Source organism: Anas acuta, unplaced genomic scaffold, assembly GCF_963932015.1.
Source record: "Anas acuta unplaced genomic scaffold, bAnaAcu1.1 SCAFFOLD_347, whole genome shotgun sequence".
Taxonomy (NCBI): domain Eukaryota; kingdom Metazoa; phylum Chordata; class Aves; order Anseriformes; family Anatidae; genus Anas; species Anas acuta.
This window is the reverse complement of record NW_027076204.1, coordinates 523-17,355: the sequence shown is the minus strand read 5'-3', so window position 1 is coordinate 17,355 and position 16,833 is coordinate 523. Positions and strand designations below refer to the sequence as shown.

At 66.9% G+C, this 16,833-nt stretch overlaps 1 protein-coding gene across 1 annotated transcript in view; it reads right to left on the bottom strand.

Annotated features, from left to right (window-relative positions):
• LOC137849085 (neurogenic locus notch homolog protein 3-like) overlaps nt 1–15,288 on the bottom strand; it is a gene marked incomplete at its 3' end in the record, with an annotated part of 30,562 nt that extends 15,274 nt beyond the window's left edge. The window contains 9 exon segments of the mRNA XM_068668560.1: nt 1,158–1,271; nt 3,020–3,205; nt 3,917–4,072; nt 6,928–7,161; nt 8,423–8,545; nt 9,709–9,812; nt 10,594–10,736; nt 12,434–12,516; nt 15,098–15,288. Of these exon segments, the coding sequence (XP_068524661.1) occupies nt 1,158–1,271; nt 3,020–3,205; nt 3,917–4,072; nt 6,928–7,161; nt 8,423–8,545; nt 9,709–9,812; nt 10,594–10,736; nt 12,434–12,516; nt 15,098–15,167 (1,213 nt within the window).
• Nucleotides 15,289–16,833: the final 1,545 nt, after the last annotated feature.

The window sequence follows — 16,833 nt, the reverse complement described above, 5'->3', positions numbered from 1 at the left end:
ATACAAACGAACCCCACCCCAGGAACACCCCAAAGCCAAAGGGCACCCCAAGGGCACCCCAAATCTAAACAAAACCAACCCCAAAAGCACCTCTAACCCCAGGAGCACCCCAAATCCAAACGACCCCAAAGCCAGGAGCACCCCAACCCATGGCAACTCCAACCCCAAGAGCACCCCAACCCCAAGAGTACCCCAAGCCCAAATGAACCCAACCCCAGGAGCACCCCAAATCCAAACGAACCCCACCCCAGGAACACCCCAAAGCCAAAGGATCCCAACCCCAAGGGCACCCCAACCCCAAATTAACCCCAAATCCAACCAAACCCAACCCCAAAAGCACCCCCTAACCCCAGGAGCACCCCAAATCCAAATGACCCCAAAGCCAGGAGCACCCCAACTCATGGGAACTCCAACCCTAAGAGCACCCCAACCCCAAGAGCACCCCAAATCCAAATGAACCCCACCCCAGGAACACCCCAAAGCCAAAGGGCACCCCAAGGGCACCCCAACCCCAAATTAACCCCAAATCCAACCAAACCCAACCCCAAAAGCACCCCGAACCCCAGGAGCACCTGAAATCCAAACGAACCCCACCCCAGGAACACCCCAAAGCCAAAGGATCCCAACCCCAAGAGCACCCCAAATCCAAACAACCCCAAAGCCAGGAGCACCCCAAACTCATGGGAACTCCAACCCCAAGAGCACCCCAACCCCAAGGGTACCCCAAATCCAAATGACCCCAAAGCCAGGAGCACCCCAACCCATGGGAACTCCAACCCCAAGAGCACCCCAACCCCAAAGGCACCCCAAATCTAAAAGAACCCTACCCCAAGAGCACCCCTAACACCAGGAGCACCCCAAATCCAAATGAACCCAACCCCAGGAACACCCCAAAGCCAAAGGATCCCAACCCCAAGGGCACCCCAAATCCAAATGAGCCCAACCCCAAAAGCATCCCTAACCCCAAGGGCACCCCAAATCCAAACGAACCCCACCCCAGGAACACCCCAAAGCCAAAGGATCCCAACCCCAGAAACACCCCAAATCCAACCAAACCCCACCCCAAGGGCACCCCCAATCCAAACGACCCCAAAGCCAGCAGCCCCGCTGGGTGGGTGCGGGTGGGTGGGTGCGGGTGGGCACCCCTGGGCGCTCACCGGGGGGGCAGGAGCAGGCGAAGCCGTTGACCAGGTCGGTGCAGCGCCCCCCGTTGGCGCAGGGGCTGCTCTGGCACTCGTCCACCTCCAGCTCGCACAGGGGGCCGCTAAAACCTTGGGGGGGGGGGGGGGGCATCAGCTCCTGCCCCCCCCCCTCTTCCTCCACCAGGTCCCACACCCATCCCGGGTGCCCCCCCCAAAACCCCGTAACCACATCCTAATCCTATCCCAGCACCCAGGCTTGGACCTGGACACCCCCCCCCGGACCCCCCCCCCAGCACCCCCGGACCCCCCCCCATGACCCCTCCACCCCCCCCCCCAGGAACCCCCAGCCCACCCCAGCATCCATTGGCCATACAGATGCAGGTGAAGCTTCCCATCCCCCCAGCATCCCAGGACCCCCCCAGATCCTCCCCCAGCCCCCCCAAAACCCCAGGACCCCCCCAGGACCCCCCCCAGGACCCCCCCAAGGACCCCCCCACCCATGCAGATGCAGGTGAAGCACCCAACACCCAGCACCCAGTGGCCATACAGCTCCAGGTGAAGCCCCCATCCCCCCAGGACCCCCCAAGACCCCCAAGGACCCCCCCAGGACCCCCCCCCAGCCCCCCCCCAGCCATGCAGATACAGATGAAGCAGCCAACACCCACCCAGCACCCAGCACCCAGTGGCCATACAGCTCCAGGCGAAGCCCCCCATCACCCTAGGACCCCCCAAGACCCCCCAGGACCCCCCCAGGACCCCCCCAGGACCCCCCCCCCCCAGCACCCACCGGCCATGCAGATACAGGTGAAGCACCCAACACCCAGCACCCAGTGGCCCTACAGCTCCAGGTGAAGCCCCCAGGACCCCCCAAGACCCCCCCAAGACCCCCCAGGACCCCCCCAGGACCCCCCCAAGACCCCCCCCAGCACCCACCGGCCATACAGATCCAGGTGAAGCACCCAGCACCCAGCACCCCCCCAGCACCCAGTGGCCATACAGCTCCAGGTGAAGCCCCCCATCCCCCCAGGACCCCCCAAGACCCCCCAGGACCCCCCAAGACCCCCCAGGACCCCCCCTCCAGCACCCACCGGCCATGCAGATGCAGGTGAAGCACCCAGCACCCAGCACCCACCCAGCACCCAGTGGCCATACAGCTCCAGGCAAAGCCCCCCAACCCCCTAGGACCACCCATGACCCCCCCATGACCCCCCCAGGACCCCCCCCAGGACCCCCCCCAGGACCCACCGGCCATGCAGATGCAGGTGAAGCACCCAACACCCAGCACCCCAGGACACCCCCAGGACCCCCTAACCATACAGCTCCAGGCAAAGCCCCCTATCCCCCCGGAACCCCCCCAGGACCCCCCCAGCACCCCCCACCCATGCAGATGCAGGTGAAGCACCCAACACCCACCCAGCACCCAGCACCCACCCAGCACCCAGTGGCCATACAGCTCCAGGTGAAGCCCCCCAACCCCCAGGACTCCCCAAGACCCCCCAGGACCCCCCCCCAGGACACCCCCAGACCCCCCCCCAGACCCCCCCCACCCATGCAGATGCAGGTGAAGCACCCAACACCCAGCACCCCCCCAGCACCCAGTGGCCATACAGCTCCAGGTGAAGCCCCCCACACCCCCAGGACCCCCCAGGACCCCCCAAGACCCCCCAGAACCCCCCCAAGACGCCCCCCAGGACCCCCCCAGCCCCCCCCCAGCACCCCCCACCTATGCAGATGCAGGTGAAGCACCCAGCACCCACCCAGCACCCAGCACCCCCCCAGCACCCAGTGGCCATACAGCTCCAGGTGAAGCCCCCCATCACCCCAGGACCCCCCAAGACCCCCCAGGCCCCCCCCAGGACCCCCCCCCCGGCACCCACCGGCCATGCAGATGCAGGTGAAGCGCCCGATGCGGTCGAGGCAGGTGGCCTGGTTTCGGCAGGGCCCCGACAGGCACTCGTTGACGTCGCTCTCGCAGCGCGGCCCCGCGTAGCCCCGGCCGCAGCGGCACTCGAAGGAGCCCTGGGTGTTCACGCAGCGCCCAAAGTGCTCGCAGGGGTTGGCGCCTTGGGGTGGGGGGCGATGGGGTCAGCACCCATGGGTGCCCATCCCACCCATGGGTGCCCACCGCCTCTGAGCATCCTCCAAAGCGTGGGTGGTCCCCACTCATCCTGGGGATGCTCTCTGCCCACAAATCTCCCCCTCATGTGGGTGCCCCCCACCCATGGGTGCTCCCCCCACCCATGGGTGCTCCCCCCACCCATGGGTGCCCACCATCCCAGAACACCCTGCAACCTGTGGATACCCCTCAACCATGCTGGGGATGCTCTCTGCACACAAATCTCCCCCTCATGTGTGTGCCCCCCACCCATGGGTGCCCCCCACCCATGGGTGCCTCCTCAACTTGTGGATGCCCCCCCACCCATGGGTGCCCACCACCCCTGAGCACCCTCCAACCCGTGGGTGCCCTCCACTCATCGTGGGGATGCTCTCTGCATGCAAACGTCCTTCCACCCATGGGTGCCCTCCCCACCCATGGGTGCTCCCCCCACCCATGGGTGCCCCCTCTACCCATGGGTTCCTGCCCCACCCATGGGTACCCACCACCCCTGAACACCCCCCAACCTGTGGGTGCCCCCCACCCATGCTGGGGATGCTCTCTGCACGCAAATCTCCCCCTCATGTGGGTGCCCCCCACCCATGCTGGGGATGCTCTCTGCACACAAACCTCCCACTCATGTGGGTGCCCCCCACCCATGGGTGCTCCCCCCACCCACCGATGGAGCACTCGTCAACGTCCTGGTCGCAGGCGCCGCCGGTGAAGCCGGGGGGGCAGGTGCAGATGGCGCGGCCGTTGACGGGGTTGGTGTCACAGACGGCGTCCTCGTGGCACGGGTTGCTGACACAGGCATCATCCAGGTGGCACAGCAGCCCTACAAAAAGGGTGGGGGGCTCAGGGGGGGGACCCCACAATGGGAACTGCCCCCCCCTTGGGTGCCCACCCCCAGCCAGGGTGCCCGCGGGGTGATGGCCAAGCTGTGCCAAAGGCACCCAACGCAAGCCGGAGGCACCCCGAGGTGCTCAACCCGTGCCCGGGTGCTTCTGGGGGTGCCCACCCCATAACGGGGTGCCCTTGGGGTGATGCCCACCCCGTGCTATTGACACCCAACCTATCCCAAAGCCACCCCAAGGTGCCCAACCCCATCCCACTGACACCCAACCTGCACCAGGACCACCCCAAGGTGCCCACCCCATACCACAATGCTTCTGGGGGTGCCCACCCCACAACTACATGCCCATGGGGTGATGTCCACCTTGTGCCACTGCCACCCTACCTGCACCAGGAGCACCCCAAGGTGCCCAACCCCATACCACTGCCACCCAAACCACCCCAAGGCGCCCACCCCGCACCACCTCTCCCCTCCAGGTGCCCACCCCATAACTGGGTGCCCATGGGGTGATGCCCACCCTGTGCCATTGACACCTAACTTATCCCAAAGCCACCCATAGGTGCCCAACCCCATGTTATGATGCTTCTGGGGGTGCCCATGGGGTGATGCCCACCCTGCATCAGTGACCCCCAACCTGCACCAGGACCCCCCTGAGGTGCCCAATTCCACACCAGGAGCACCCCAAGGCGCCCACCCCGCCCCACCTCTCCCCTCCAGGTGCCCACCCCATAACTGGGTGCCCATGGGGTGATGCCCACCCTATGAAAGCACCACCCAACCCACACCAGGACCACCCCAAGGTGCCCAACCCCATGTTATGATGCTTCTGGGGGTGCCCATGGGGTGATGCCCACCCTGCATCAGTGACACCCAACTTATCCCAAAGCCACCCATAGGTGCCCAACCCCATGCTGTTGACCCCCAACCCACACCAGGACCACCCCAAGGTGCCCAACCCCTTGCCATGACGCTTTTGGAGGTGCCCATGGGGTGATGCCCCATGAAAGCACCACCCAACCTGTGCCAGGAGCACCCCAAGGTGCCCAACCCCATACCACAATGCTTCTGGGGGTGCCCACCCCACAACTACGTGCCCATGGGGTGATGCCCACCTTGTGCCATTGACACCCAACCTGTGCCAGGACCACCCTGAGGTGCCCAACGCCATACCACTGCCACCCAAACCACCCCAAAGCACCCACCCCATTACACCTCTCCTCTCTGGGTGCCCACTCCATAACTGGGTGCCCATGGGGTGATGCCCCCCCTGCACCACTGCCACCCTACCCGCACCAGGACCACCCCAAGCTGCCCAACCCCATGCCATGATGCTTCTGGGGGTGCCCATGGGGTGATGCCCATCCTGCACCAGTGACCCCCAACCCGCACCAGGACCACCCTGAGGTGCCCAATTCCCCACCACGACCACCCCAAGGCGCCCACCCAGCACCACCTCTCCCCTCCAGGTGCCCACCCCATAACTGGGTGCCCATGGGGTGATGCCCACCCTATGAAAGCACCACCCAACCCACACCAGGACCACCCCAAGGTGCCCAACCCCATGCCACGATGCTTCTGGGGGTGCCCATGGGGTGATGCCCACCCTGCATCAGTGACACCCAACTTATCCCAAAGCCACCCATAGGTGCCCAACCCCATGCTGTTGACCCCCAACCCACACCAGGACCACCCCAAGGTGCCCAACCCCACACCATTGACACCCAAACCACCCCAAAATGCCCACCCTGCACCACCATTACTCACTGGGTGACCACCCCATAACTGGGTGCCCATGGGGTGATGCCCACCCCATGCCATTGACACCCAACCTGCATCAGGTCCACCCCAAGGTGCCCAACCCCATGCTGTTGACCCCCAACCCACACTAGGAGCACCCCAAGGTGCCCAACCCCGTGCCACTATGCTTCTGGGGGTGCCCATGGGGTGATGCCCATCCTGCACCAGTGACCCCCAACCCGCACCAGGACCACCCTGAGGTGCCCAATTCCCCACCACAACCACCCCAAGGAGCCCACCCCGCCCCACCTCTCCCCTCTGGGTGACCACCCCATAACTGGGTGCCCATGGGGTGATGCCCACCCTGCACCAGTGACCCCCAACCCTCACCAAGACCACCCTGAGGTGCCCAATTCCCTACCACAACCACCCCAAGGTGCCCACCCAGCACCACCTCTCCCCTCCGGGTGCCCACCCCATAACTGGGTGCCCATGGGGTGATGCCCACCCTATGAAAGCACCACCCAACCCACACCAGGACCACCCCAAGGTGCCCAACCCCATTCCATGATGCTTCTGGGGGTGCCCATGGGGTGATGCCCACCCTGAACCAGTGACACCCAACTTATCCCAAAGCCACCCATAGGTGCCCAACCCCATGCCATGATGCTTTTGGGGGTGCCCATGGGGTGATGCCCCATGAAAGCACCACCCAACCTGTGCCAGGACCACCCCAAGGTGCCCAACCCCATACCACAATGCTTCCAGGGGTGCCCACCCCACAACTACGTGCCCATGGGGTGATGCCCACCTTGTGCCATTGACACCCAACCTGTGCCAGGACCACCCATAGGTGCCCAACCCCACACCACTACCACCCAAACCACCCCAAGGCACCCACCCCATTACACCTCTCCTCTCTGGGTGCCCACCCCATAACCGGGTGCCCATGGGGTGATGCCCACCCTGCACCAGTGACCCATAACCCTCACCAAGACCACCCTGAGGTGCCCAATTCCACACCGGGAGCACCCCAAGGCGCCCACCACGCACCACCTCTCCCCTCCGGGTGCCCCCCACCCCACAACCAGAGCCCTCACCCGTCTTGCCCATGGGGCAGGCGCAGTAGAAGGAGGCGACGCGGTCGTGGCAGGTGGCACCATGGAAGCAGACGGCAGTGGCGCAGTCGTCGATGTTGTCGGCGCAGCTCTCGCCCGTCCAGCCGTTGACGCAGACGCAGACGTGGGCGCCCGGCGAGTTGAAGCAGGTGCCCCCGTTGTGGCAGGCGTTGGGCTGCAGCTGGCACTCGTCCACGTCCTCGGTGCAGAACTGGCCTGGGGGGGGGGGGTGAAAAGGGTGAGGAGGGGGGTGAGATGGCCAGGAAGGGGTTAAAATGGCGAGGAAGGGGTTAAAATGGCCAGGAAAGGGTTAAAATATGGTGAGGAAGGGCAATGAAGGGGTTAAAATGGCCAGGAAGGGGTTAAAATATGGTGAGGAAGGGCAATGAAGGGGTTAAAATGGCCAGGAAGGGGTTAAAATATTATGGGGAAGGGCAATGAAGGGATTAAAATGGCCAGGAAGGGGTTAAAATACGGTGGGGGAAGGGTGATGGAGGGGTTAAAAGGCAAGGAAGGGGTTAAAATATGGTGGGGGAAGGGTGATGGAGGGGTTAAAATGGCGAGGAAGGGGTTAAAATATGGTGGGGGAAGGGTGATGGAGGGGTTAAAAGGCAAGGAAGGGGTTAAAATATGGTGGGGGAAGGGTGATGGAGGGGTTAAAATGGCGAGGAAGGGGTTAAAAGGCAAGGAAGGGGGGTCAAAATGGCCAGGGAGGGGTTAAAATATGGGGGGGAAGGCAAGGAAGGGGTAAAAATGGCCAGGAAAGGGTTAAAATATGGGGGGGAGGGCGATTAGGGGGGGGTTAAAATGGCAAGGAAAGGGTTAAAACGGCCAGGAAGGGGTTAAAACATGGCAAGGAAGGGGTTAAAGGGGGGGGGTAAAAGGTGGGGGGGGGTAAAAAGGTGGGGGGGGGTAAAAGTGGTGGTGGGGGGTGAAATGGCCAGGAAAGGGTTAAAGGGGGGGGTAAAAATGGCAAGGAAGGGGTTAAAAAGGCCGGGGGGGGGGGGGGGGTAAAAGGGCAAGGGGGAGGGGGTGTGACCCCCCCCGGGTACCCCCCCCATCACCCCCCCCCCTCCCCACCTGGAGCACCCATGGGTGGCCGAGCACCCCCCCCTAGGAGCACCCTGACCCCCCCCTTCCCCCCGATCCCCCTCCTCCCCCCCCCTCAGGTACCCCCCCCCCAGGTGCCCCCCCCCAGTTGCCCCCCCCCCCGTTACCCGTCCACTCGGGGGGGCACTGGCAGTTGTAGGTGTTGACCCCTTCCCCCCAGGTGCCCCCCCCAGGTGTGCCCCCCCCCCGGTGCCCCCCCCCAGTTGCCCCCCCCCCGGTGCCCCCCCCCCCGTTACCCGTCCACTCGGGGGGGCACTGGCAGTTGTAGGTGTTGACCCCTTCCCCCCAGGTGTCCCCCCCAGGTGTGTGTCCCCCCCCCTAGGTGCCCCCCCCCGGTGCCCCCCCCCCAGGTGCCCCCCCCCGTTACCCGTCCACTCGGGGGGGCACTGGCAGTTGTAGGTGTTGACCCCGTCCACGCAGGTGCCCCCGTTCTGACACTTGTGCCCGGGGCAATCGTCCACGTTGGTGTCACAGCCCTGCCCCGTGAACCCTTGGGTGGGGGGGGGTCGAGGGGGGGGGTGTCAGGGTGGGGGGGGGCACCCCCCTGTTAGAGGGAAGCCCCCAAACCCACCGGTGTGCCCCCCCCCGGTGGAAAAAAAAATAAAAAAAAAATGGGGGACCCCACAGTGATGAGGACCCCCCGGGACACCCCCATGGTGACGGGGACCCCAAGGACCCCCCCCATTAGCAGAGACCCCCAGGGACCCCCCCATGGACCCCCCCCATTAGCAGAGACCTCCAGGGACACCCCCATGGTGATGGGGACCCTATGACCCCCCCCCATTGGAAGAGACCCCCCAGGGACCCCCCCATTGGCAGAGATCCCCAGGGACACCCCCATGGTGATGGGGACCCCACGGACCCCCCCATTACCCAAGACCCCCCAGGGACACCCCCACGGTGACAGGGACCCCATGGACCCCCCCCACATTGGCAGAGACCCCCCAAGGACACCCCCATGGACCCCCCCATTACCCGAGACCCCCAGGGACCCCCCCATAGACCCCCCCCCATTATCCAAGACCCCCAGGGACACCCCCACGGTGATGGGGACCCCATGACCCCCCCCCCATTGCCAGAGACCCCCAGGGACCCCCCCAGGACCCTCCCCATTGCCAGAGACCCCCCGGGGACACCCCATGGTGATGGGGACCCCATGACCCCCCCCCATTGGAAGAGACCCCCAGGGACCCCCCCATGGAACCCCCCCCTTGCTAGAGACCCCCAGGGACACCCCCACGGTGATGGGGACCCCATGGACCCCCCCCCCCCATTGGCAGAGACCCCCCAGGGCCACCCTCATAGACCCCCCCCCATTACCCGAGACCCCCAGGGACACCCCCATGGACCCCCCCCACATTGCCAGAGACCCCCTGAGACCCCCCCCCATGCCCTCCCCATTACCCGAGACCCCCAGGAACACCCCATGGTGCCAGCCCCCCCCCCACTTTTAGGGCCCCCCACCCAGTCCCAGGGACCCCCTGGGGACACCCCCACGGTGCCAAGGAGCTCAATGGGTGCTGGGGACCCCCAACTCCCCCCCGCCGAAATTGCACCCCCCAAACCAGATCATGCACCAACCCCTTCTCCCCCCCCCCATGACCCTCCCCTCCCCCCGCCCAGCAAGGGCACCCATGGGTGCCCAGCACCCACCGGGCAGGCAGCTGCACTCGAAGCCCCCCTCCCGAGGGGGCGGCAGGTGCCCCCGTTGAGGCAGGGCGAGGGGGTGCAGGGGTCCGGCAGCGAGCAGGAGGGGCCTGGGGGGGGGGGGGCAAAAGGGGGTGGTCAGCACCCAAGGGTGGGCCTTCAGCACCCATGGGTGCTAGGGGCACCCACAGGCACCCATGGGACCTGGCTGCACCCCTCGGGCACCCACAGGAACATCTATCCTGTCCCCCCCACCCTGGGGTGCCCTTGAGCACCCATGGGTGCTGCAGACCTGCCTCCGTCTATCGGGCACCCGTGGGTGCTGTGGGCATTCCTGGGCACCCATGGGTGCCACCGGCACCTCCTGGGTGCCCTCAAGGAACCACCAAATGCTTTGAGCACCCATGGGCATGGCAGATCTGCTTGTGTCTATTGAGCACCCATGGGTGCTGTGGGCATCAGTAGGCACCCATGGGTGCCACGGGCATCAATAGGCACCCAAGGGTGCCATCAGCACCTCCTGGGTGTCCTCAAGGAACCACCAACTGCTTTGAGCACCCATGGGCGCCTGGGGCCTGCACAGCTCCGCTGGGCACCCATGGGTGCCATGGGCATCAGTAGGCACCCATGGGTGCCACGGGCACCAGCAGGCACCCAAGGGTGCCATCAACACCTCCTGGGTGTCCTCAAGGAACCCCCAGCTGCCTTGAGCACCCATGGGTGCCCCGCTCACCCTCAGGACCTCCCCGCACCCCTCGGGCACCCCGGGCACCCCCAGCTCCTCTCCCCCTCACCCCCTTCCACGACAGGCACCCATGGGTGCCACAGCCACTAGGGGGGCACCCTCCCACCCCTCCCACCCCCCCCAGCACCCAAGGGCCCCCCACTCACCGCGGAAGCCGGGGGGGCAGAGGCAGAGGTGGCTCAGGGTGCCGTCGTGCAGGGTGCTCTGGCACAGCCCCCCATGGGTGCAGGGCGAGGGCACGCAGGGGTCCCGCAGCTGGCACCGCTCCCCCAGCGCCCCCGGACGGCACCTGCGGCACCGCACCCATGGGACCCCCCCCGCCGCGCCCACCACGGGACCCCCCCACACCCCCCCTCAATGGGACCCATGGGACCCCCATGGGGTGCTTGGGACACCGCGGGGCGCTCACACCCCCAATGGGAAACCCCCCCGGGCACCCATGGGACCCTCACACCCCCTTTGGGACCCCCCCCAAGGCACCCATGGAACACTCACACCCCCTATGGGACCCCCCAGGGCACCCATGGGACCCCCACATTGCCTTTGGGACCCCCCCAAGGCACCCATGGGACCCTCACATTACCTTTGGGACCCCCCCAAGGCACCCATGGGACCCTCACACCCCCTATGGGACCCCCCCAGGGCACCCATGGGACCCCCACATTGCCTTTGGGACCCCCCCAAGGCACCCATGGGACCCTCACATTACCTTTGGGACCCCCCCAAGGCACCCATGGGACCCCCCACACTCCCTATGGGAACCCCCCCAGGGCACCCATGGGACCCTCACATTGCCTTAGGGACCCCCACGACAGCCCCCCCAGCACCCTTAGGACACCCATGGGACCCTCACACCCCCAATGGGACCCCCTCCCGGCACCCATGGGACTCTCCCACCCCCTATTTGACCCCCCCAGGGCACCCATGGGACCCTCACACCCCCAGTGGGACCCCCAGGGCACCCATGGGACCCTCACACCCCCTATTGGACCCCCCAGGGCACCCATGGGACTCTCCCACTCCCTATAGGGCCCCCCCTCTGGCACCCATGGGACCCTCACACCCCCTATGGGACCCCCCAGGGCACCCATGGGACCCTCACATTGCCTTTGGGACCCCCCCAAGGCACCCATGGGACTCTCCCACCCCCTATGGGACACCCCCCAAGGCACCCATGGGACCCTCACACCCCCAATGGGACCCCCACACCACCCCCCCAGCACCCTTAGGACCCCCATAGGACCCTCACACCCCCTATTTGACACCCCCAGAACACCCATGGGACCCTCATTGCCTTTGGGACCCCCCCTGGGCACCCATGGGACCCTCACACCCCCTATGGGACCCCCCCAGGGCACCCATGGGACCCCCACACCCCTAATTGTTCCCCCCCCCTGGCACCCATGGGACCCTCACATCCCCTATGGACCCTCCCCCGGGCACCCATGGGACCCCCACAACCCCCAATTGTACCCCCCCCTCTGGCACCCATGCCCCCCCCCCCCGGGACCTCCACATCCCCAGCACCCACAGGACCCCCACGGGACCCCTGGGACCCCCCCCCCAGGACATGGGGGGAGCGGGCGCAGGGTGCCGGGGGTGGGGGGGGCACCCTGGGAACGTGCCCCCGGGCAGCTCCCACGTCCCCCCCCCCATCCTGTCCCCCCCCCCCCAAACCTGCCCGGGCAGGCAGCGCCCTGCCCGCACCCGGCCCCGCGGGCAGCGTTGGGTGGGGGGGGGGGGACATGGAGAGGGGGGGGGGGCCCCGCACCCGGCTGGCAGCGTTGGGTGCTGGGGGGGGGCTCTGGGGGGGGGGGTTATGGGTTGGGGGGGGCACAGGGATCCTATAGGGCACCCCATGGTCAGGGCAATGGAGGGGGGGGCACGGAGCTGGTGGGGGGGGCACCCATTTTGGGGAGGGGGTGGCACAGATTTTTTTTGGGGGGGGGCACGCATTATTTTTTTGGGGGGGGGGGGGGCACTCACAGGCAGGCGGTGCGGCCATTGGGGTGCAGCACGCATTGCCCCCCGTTCTCGCAGGGGTTCGCCCCCCTCCGGGCATGGCAGCACTAAATGGGGGGGGGGGGGGGGGGTCAGCCCCATACCCCCCCCCCCTCCCCATATAGCCCCCCCCCATGTAGCCCCCACCCCATAAACCCCAGAGCCCCAAACAGCCCCCCCCAAAGCGGCCCCACAGATCCCTCCTTGCCCCACGCCCCCCCCCAGCCCCATTCCTGCCCCCCCCCATCCAAATGAGCCCCCCCAGGGGGTTAGGAAATGGGGGGGGGGGGGGGGGGCAGCGGGTGCCTCTGTCCCCACCCCGACCCCAGCAGCACCCTGGGGTGCCCCTTGGGGGGTGGGGGTGGGGTGAAAAGGGGGAGGGGGGGGGCTGAGCGTGGCCTGCACTGCACACGCACTGCACGCACACGGTGCCACACACCCCTGCACACGCACTGCACACGCACTGCACCAACGTGTTGCACACGCACATTGCACACACATGGTGCACACTCACTGCACGTGCACTGCATGCACACGGTGCACACTCACTGCACGCACGTTGCACACACGCTGCATGTAGATGGCATGCACACTGCACACGCACTGCACGCATGTTGCACACACAGTTCACGGACATCGCACGCACACTGCAGGCACTTTGCACGTGTGCCACACGCAGATTGCACGGACATTGCACACTCGCTGCATGCACATTGTGCACGCACTGCCTGCAGATTGCACGCTCACTGCACACATGTTGCACACTCACTGCCTGCACACCACATGCTCATTGCACACACATTGTACACGCATTGCACACAGGTTGCATGCTCACTGCATGCACATTGTACATGCACCGCATGCACATTGCACACTCACTGCACACACATTGCACACTGCCTGCAAATTGCACACTCGCTGCATGCACGTTGTATGCACGCTGCACACATGTTGCACACGCACTGCCTGCACACCGCATGCTCATTGCACACACATTGTACACGCATTGCATGCAGATTGCACGCTCACTGCATGCACATTGTACATGCACCGCATGCAAATTGCACGCTCATTGCACGCATGTTGCACGCTCACTGCCTGCAAATTGCACGCTCACTGCACGCATGTTGTACACACACTGCACGCATGTTGCACACTCACTGCCCACATGTTGCACACTCACTGCCTGCACACCCGCATGCTCCCTTCTTGTACACTGCGCGCTCACTGCACACGCACATTGCACGCTCACTGCACACACGTTGCACCCCCACTGCACGCATGTTGCACACTCACCGCCTGCACACCACATGCTCCCTTCATGCACACTGCATGCTCACTGCACACGCACATTGCACGCTCACTGCACACACGTTGCACACGCATTGCACACTCACTGCCTGCACACTGCACGCTCACTGCACACGCACGTTGCACGCTCACTGCCCCGTGCACAGCGCAGCTGCAGCATGCTGCACCCCCACTGCACCCCCACTGCACCCCTGCACTGCACGCAGCTTGCACGCGCGTGTGCACTGCACCCCTGCGTGCACGCGCTGCCCGGGGGCACCGCACCCCAAAATCACTGTTCCCCCCCCCAAATCGCTGCCCCCCTCCCCCAAATCGCCGCCAACCCCCAAACCCGCCCCCCCCCCAACCCCCCCCCCCGAATGCATCTGAAGCCCGGGACCCCTCCCCATCACCGCGCCCCCCCCCAAACCCCTTCCCCCTCAAATCGCTGCGCCCCCCCCTCAAACCCCAGCTCCCCCCCCCCCCCCCGGTCACTGCACGTCCCCCCCCCCCCCCAAATCACTGCCCCGTTCCCACGCTCCGCCCCCCCCCCCGGCCCGGCCCCGCGTTCCCACGGTCCCGCTGCGCCCCCCCCGCTCCCCCCCCCCCCACCGCGTTCCCACGGTCCCGGTTCCCCCCTCCCTCCCCCTTCAGTCCCGGTCCGGTTCCCCCCCCCCCCCCAACAATCCCGCGCCCCCTCCCCCGCCCCGGTGCCCCCAGCCCGCCCCTCCCCCTCCGTTCCCACGGTCCCGGCCGGGCCCCCCCTGCGCGGTTCCGAGGCCCGGGACTGGCCCCCCCCGCTTCTCCCCTCCCCCCAAAATTAACCCGGTTGGGTCCGGGTCTCTTCGGTGCCCCCCCCCCCCCAGCTCCAACCCCGGCCTCTCTCCAAACTTTTCCGCGCCGCCCGCGGAAACTTTTCGCCCCCCCCCCATCCCCCCCCCAATCCCCCCCCCCTCGGGGCCGAACCGGGCCGATCCGGGCCAGCTCCGTGTCCCCCCCCCCCCCCTTCCCTCTTTTGTCCCGGTTCGGCCCGATCCTTTCGGTGGGGGTGCAGCAAAAGGGGGCTTCCCCCCCACACACCCCCCACCCCCCCACCCCGATTTTTGGCCCGGTTCGTCCCAGTTTGACCCCGTTTAACCCCGTTCATCCCAGTTTGACCCCGTTCATCCCAGTTTGACCCAGTTCGGCCCGGTTCGGCTCCATGCGGTGGGTCCCGGAGCCCCCCCCCCCCCCGCCGCTCCCCCCCCCCCTTGGCACGCTTCAGCCCGGTTCGGCCCCGCTCCGCTCCCCCCCCCCCTCCTCCATCCCCCCCCCCCTTTCGCCCCCCCCCCCTTTTTAGCCCGGTTCGGCCCCGCTCACCTGCGGCCCCCCCGAGGCGCAGCAGCAGCAGCAGCACCAGGCTCGGGGCCCCCCCCGGAGCCCGGCCCATGGCGCCCCCCCCCCGTTACCGAGCCATGGAGGGAGGGGGCCCGGTTCGGCTCGGTCCCGTTCCGCGGCTCCGCGCCGGCCCCGGGAAACTTCGCAGCGGCTCCCGCCCCCCCCCCAGACCCCCCCCCTTCCCAAAATAAGCCCCGCCCCCGGGGAGGAGCCACACGGGTCTTTTTTTTTTTTTTTGGGGGGGGGGGGGGCGAAACCGTGCGGGGCTGACCCGGGACAAAACCGGGCCCGACCCCCCCCCCCCCCCAAAAAAAAAACAACGCCCCCCCCAAAAAAATCCGACCCCCCCCCCACCCATTGGGTCCCCCACCCCACAAGGCGGGGATTGGGATTGGGAGGGGGGAGGGGGGGGTGAAAGGTGGGGGGGGGGCTGGTGGGGGAGGGGGTGCGGGAGGGGTGGGGGAGGGGCATGCAGCTGTTCCCCCCCCCCCCTCCCCATAGCCCCCCCCCCGCCCTGATGTTTGCAGCAGCTGCAGGGCCCGGGGCCAGCGAGGGGCCCCGAGAGGGGGGCGCAGGATGGGCACGGAGCCCCCCCCCCCACCTCAAGGGACCCCCCCACCCCTAAGGGGCCCTCCCCCACCAAGGGACCCCCTCCCACCATGGGGTATCCCCACCCCCCCCGCAGGGAGACCCCCCCCCCATCCCAAACCCCTAATGGGACACCCCCCAAGCGGGGAACCCCCCCAGTAATGAGAATCCCCCCCCTGCCATGGGACACCCTCCCCGTAATGAGAATCCCCCCCACCAAGGGGACACCCCCCCTCCAAGGCTGTCCCCCCCCCCCTCGAAATTCATTTTTTGCCCCAAAAGCTGCCCCGGGCACATTCCAGCGCGGGGCCAGGCTGGCATTGTCACCCAGGGGTGCCATTGTCACGGGGGGGGGCACCTGGCACCCCTGGGTGGGGGCTGGCGCTGCCACCCGCGGCTGGCATCGGCCCCCTGGGGCTGGCATCGGCACCCATGGGTGCTGCGGGTGCCAGGAGGGCGCAGCGTGGGGTCCCCATGTGTGTCCCCCCCCCACCTCATGTCACCCCCCCCCCCCAAAGCAGCCCCCAGCCACTGGCGTCACCGCACTTTTATTTAGGGCACTTGGGGACAGAAGGCACCAGAGCAGATGTGGGGGTCCCCATCCAGATGTGGGGGTCCCCACCCAGACATTGGGGTCCCCACCCAAATATCGGGGTCCCCACCAGGATTTCGAGGTCCCCATCCAGATGTTGGGGTCCCCATCCAGACGCTGGGGTCCCCACGAGGACCCTAAGGCCCCCATCCAGATATCGGGGTCCCCACCCAGACGTTGGGGTCCCCACGAGGATGCTGGTGTCCCCCCCACGCAGCTTTGGGGGTCCCCACCCAGTCACTGGGTCCCCACGAAGACCCCAGTGGCCCCATGCAGATTTTGGGGCCCCCACCCAGACACTGGGGTCCCCTATCCAAATATTGGGGTCCCCACCCAGACACTGGGACCCCAGTAGGACCCTGGTGCCCCCATCCAGACATTGGCCCCCCCACAAGGACCCCGATGTCCCCACCCAGACACTGGCCCCCCCAAAAGGACCCCAGTGCCGCCCCCAGCCATCGGTGTCCCCACAAGGACCCCAATACCCCACCCAGACCTCCCCCAGACCCCCGCGGGCAGCACCCGGCTCCTCTCTCCC